Source organism: Oratosquilla oratoria, chromosome 6 (assembly GCF_046742065.1).
Source record: "Oratosquilla oratoria isolate Oo_2021 chromosome 6, ASM4674206v1, whole genome shotgun sequence".
Taxonomy (NCBI): domain Eukaryota; kingdom Metazoa; phylum Arthropoda; class Malacostraca; order Stomatopoda; family Squillidae; genus Oratosquilla; species Oratosquilla oratoria.
The window spans coordinates 17803349-17808348 of NC_134782.1; the positions used below are offsets into that span (position 1 = coordinate 17803349).

The 5000-nt window shown below is 37.2% G+C and overlaps 1 protein-coding gene across 4 annotated transcripts in view; it reads left to right on the top strand.

Annotated features, from left to right (window-relative positions):
* The window catches only part of LOC143026324 (carbohydrate sulfotransferase 5-like), a 162030-nt gene that overhangs the window by 36057 nt on the left and 120973 nt on the right, over positions 1 to 5000 (top strand). For 2 of the 4 annotated variants that reach the window (XM_076186516.1, XM_076186517.1), the window contains exon 1: positions 1 to 278. This exon is cut by the window's left edge and continues 368 nt beyond it. The exons of the other annotated variants lie outside the window; for them this stretch is intronic. In XM_076186516.1, coding sequence (XP_076042631.1) covers positions 245 to 278 — 34 coding nt within the window. In that variant the 5' untranslated portion in view covers positions 1 to 244. The remainder of the gene's footprint in view (positions 279 to 5000) is intronic. 4 annotated transcript variants of the gene reach the window in all.

The following is a 5000-nucleotide window of genomic DNA, read 5'->3' on the forward strand; positions in this document are numbered from 1 at the left end:
ACAAGCTAAACTCAAGCATATACCACGATCCAAGTACATGATACCCCTCTGCGCAGTGATTTGAAGAATGAGAAGATTCAGCGTCTAAAAACAATTGTGTTATAAACATGTTTTTTCATGCCCGATTGTGGTGTTGCCGATGCTCCCCCCGCTGGGTCCGCCTCTAGTGTCGCATATCATCGGCTTTAAAGCGTAGGCAACAGCGACGTTATCGTCATTCTGTGTGCATTCGGCCGTCATCGGCATGAAGACTTCAAAGGCATCGTCGACTTGTGCTGGTAGGTAGCAAATGCTAACAATTACCTTGTGTTGTTGGTTTCAAGGACATTAGACTAAGAATCGTGACGTCATGTCGACTCAAATACACAAGCTTGGAATTTTCTTTTGGTTTTATTTAGTTTATTTATATTTTTGCAGTGGCTTGCGATTTTCTTCTTAAATACTTTTATTTTTTCTACGGTCTTTGCAAGATTAGTAGTAACACAGGGTATCCTGAAAGTCATCACATTATACATTCTTTTGGTCAGATTACTCTCCGATTGCTGTGAAACTGATATCAATAAAGAGTTGAACATTGTGACATACGAATTGCATCTCTATCCCAGTTAATTATGGTAATAACACGGACGGTAGGACAGAGATGCAAAATCACCGCAGCCTAGCAAGAATCTTTTTTGATCATTAATTCAAATGCGGCGTAATTTTAGAACAAATACCGTAACCACATCACGCTCAGTCTCAAAAGTCAATCTATGAATATAATTACTTCGTGTGTCAAGAGGCTAAATTTTCATAATTGGTAATTAGTGAGTTCTGGGTTGTGTAAGTTTATAGAACTTGACTCATTACTAGACAGGAAAAGATCAAAGTAAAAAAAAAAAAAATCATCGTGTTCAGAAGAAAATACGCATTTAGTTGTTGTTGTTTTTCCAAAGGATACTGAAAAACTTCAGCATCTAGATCATCCCCGTTATTTTTAGTAATTCATTAGCAGCTTCTACAAAGCGTCCGCTACTTGTATAAGTTACACACACTTGTGATTTCTCATGCTGACGACGATGTACCCTTAATGTACTTATTTGGATTCATTTGGAATCAAATTTGCGAAACCGGGCAACGTAAAAAAAAAAAAAAAAATATGATGTCATGACTTAGTGCTATTAAACAATAAAAAAGTGCAAACTTATGAAAACAATGAGTCTCATACCCAACTCAATGAAAATCCTAACATTGCCTTGCAGCCAACAATCGAGATATACACTTAACACTTAAGTACACTTAAGTATATTATCGTAGTCCAGTCGTTGATGACTATTCTGCCCTCACTTGGTGGTGCTCCATGCGTTGACTTAGGGTTGACTGTGTTGTATTCAACGCACATGGAAGACCATCTTCCACTCTAAGACGCAATGTTGATGTTTAGATAATTCTAGAACACAGACACGTACAAAGAGTGTTGATGAATAATAACACTCGCATAACGAACCAATCGTCTTGCAGATTTACAGTTTGTTTTGGATGGCTTTTAAGTCCACGTTTTTGACGCTGATGGAAAATCGATTCCTAATAATTCTAGTCTTAATGTCATCTGACCTGGAAATTTGATTTCTGATAGTTCTGGTTTTGATGTCATCAAGAGCTGGAAAATGTCTCTTCATTTCTGTTTCAAAAATTTGATGTGATCTTTGGTTTTAGTTTTCGATGTTGGGTAAATATGGTTGGTACAGCTGTCATGTATTTCATGACGACGTTTTCATCATTCACCTTTCCTTGTCAACTTTGCCAATCTTTGACCAGAAATTCACGGAGATGATTTTTGAATATGGAGATGTTGGTTTCAGGACCTTGAAGTTGAAGACTGAGCTAGTTTTTCAGGAGTTTTCTATGAATATCGAAGAATAATTTCAATGTGGCACGAAGCTCAAAGAGCCGATTCAGGACCCAAACCAATCGTTCTTACGACTCTCTATCTCTCTCTCTCTCTCTCTCTCTCTCTCTCTCTCTCTCTCTCTCTTTCCCTTCCCTCTCTCTCTAGGTTCTCGAATAGTTTAATTTTACATTTGCCATGATTTTTTTCTATTCTATTTTTTTATATTGTTTATATAACTAGGATTTGCTTTCCTGTTTCCATAAGTCCGAATTTCCTTGTATCTGACAGCACATTGTCAAACACCTTTTGACTAACCTCGCCATGTGCTAATGACATTATTTGATAATGTATTTCCTGTCGCAGTTACATAGATGTGACACATTCAGTAGACAAAGGGTTGTTATTAACGTAACGAAAAAGATGACGTAAAGTCGTCACTGATTTGATTCAAAATCGTCAAGCAGAACAAAGGCCAGACCTAATTATTTGCGAGTAACTCATATTACAATAGGCGACATCAAAGGTTTAGTAATATAATGGTTTTAATTAATCGTTCAGTTCAGAATATCATGAACTGTGCTTGGAAAAAAACCAGTTCGCTCCATGCCAAGAAAAAGAAGAAAAAAAATAAATTATGATTCCCTTGGCAGCTACAGCTCCCATTTTGGAAAACTCTGATCTAGAGAATTCGAGTTGGAATGCATGAAACATTTCATCGTTAAGAAAATAATCCACAAATGTTAAATAACATTTGACTTAGTGATGAAATCCTCTTTCATATTTCGTGACAACACTAAGATTCGGGGAACGGAGGTATATAATTGGAAATATTGATAAACACGAAAGTTCGTGACGTGGTGTGTCGTTTCAACGACTCGACTTGATGAATCCTTGGAAGATAATAACAGGACAATAAACGTGACTGATGCAAACAACTTTTAAATACTCAGGAATTATGCTTATCCGAAGCTATCAGAAGCATCTGATATCGACAATGTAGTTCTCCAATAGATCAGAAATCCACATTACTACTCTCGTATTGTGAGACGTTTTCTCAAGATTTGAGGAAAGAGAAAAGAACTGGTTTACCAACAGTATGGTTAACGAATGGAATAGACTTAGTAACTGAAACTATTGGTTGTTTTAAGAAAAAGTTAGATAACTTTATGGATGGAGATGATAAGTGATAAGGGACATGGAGCTACCTAGTGTAGGCCTTATGGTCTCTTGCAATCTCCTCTTTTCTTATGTTCTTGTATTCTTGGCCAGTGGGCTGATTGCTGAGAGTCTGTGGAGTAGGCACTACGCTTACCAGATTTGACCCGCAGTTTTGGGAGGTCCTGATCTTTCCCTACCAAATCCTGAGGCATTATCCATTAACTTAATATGGCTATCATACACTACCTTTAGAGCGGGAGCATATTGTGGTTCGTATATTGCTCTAAGGTTCCGCTGCACTTAGGTTCGTGACTGAAAATCCTCTTGCCATGCAGAGGCGATTTTGCAAATCTGATCTAATGTCCGTGTCGTTGCCAGAACAACTGGGATAGAGATTGAGAGTCGCAAGATCTCTCTAGCACTGAGCTGTTGATTATCAGTTTCATAACGGCCGGAGAGAGAGCACAGACACCGTAACCAACGAGCCTTGCTTATATACTGCATATTGCTATTATGTAAGGACAATTAGGTAAACACACACAAATTGTTAAGATACACACTTATGTATAATATACACACATATATATATATATATATATGTGTGTGTGTGTGTGTGTGTGTGTGTGTGTGTGTGTGTGTGTGTGTGTGTGTGTGTGTGTGTGTGTGTGTGTGTGTGTGTGTGTGTGTGTGTGTGTGTGTGTGTGTGTGTGTGTGTTGATTGGTTTGACGACACCACCATCACCACTAGTTGATACTAGTTGATATTAGACAATACCACTTATTTATACTTATTCGTAATAAAGGAGCACGACATATATACTGTACTGCATATATAGTGATATTGACTCCCAGCAATTATTTGCAATCCATTTTTACTGTCGCCCATCAAACTATCTCTATAATATCCTTAAGGCTTGATACAGTTTTTTTTTATTTTGTTGTGAAGTAACTTAATTGTTATTAGCCAATACATATGACAACACAATTACGAAAGGAAATCTACATTTCCCTGTCGCTTAAAGTCTACGGACATGGCAATGACTACTTTGATTTATCTTTTCATTTTTCATTAATTTATTGCTTTGATCCGGAGTCGAGTTTGGTTTTCTCTGCCTCCACTTGCTTATTACGATTTCTGTCTGCCAACTATTTTTGTGGGCATTTCACCCTCTCGTTTAATGATGCTGTTAACTCGGGATAAACAAAAGAAAACATTATCATCGTGTCAGGACCAAGATAAGGTGGTGTCGTTAGGAAGCCACGGCCGATTTTTTTTTCTTTCTTTTTTTTTTTTAGGTACGAGGTCTGCAAACCACAAAACATAGAATAAAAGGAACAGCGAATGAACAAATAAATGAATGAATAAGTAAATAAATAAATAGATAAATGAACAAATAGATAAATAATTAAAAGTAGATAGAAATACGTCATTACGCCGACCGGAAGAGCATGGAGTCGTACACTGCGTCATTACAGAAAATGGGAAACTGCCCTGTCGTCTACGAATTTGAGGGTAATCGGCTTGCTCTTTCTTATGCAACAGTCCCCATTGTGATGACGTTATTGTTCCCTTGACAGTGAGCCATCAGTTGTTTGAATAATCTTACCTTCTAAAATTGAAAGCCACGTTGACGTTTATGTCCCTGGCTTTTCTGTAGATCCGTTAAATGAACTTTTGCTTCCGTTGTTGTTTGAACCCATTTCATATTTTTCCATTTTTTTTAGTCTGATTTGCAAATATGATTCTTTCGCTGAAGGGGGGGATCCCTCCAGCTAAATAAAATCACTTATCGACAATTTTGATAAATATTAAGGTTGTAAAATGCGATGGGAAGGTTAGAATATTAATTAATAATGCTTAGTATTTCGGAGTCTGTAACCAGTAATATGTCGTTGCGACGCCAAATGAAAACTGTTGAATAATTTATACTAAATTGTTCGTTCAGAGTATCCCACTGCCCAGTTGCTTTCT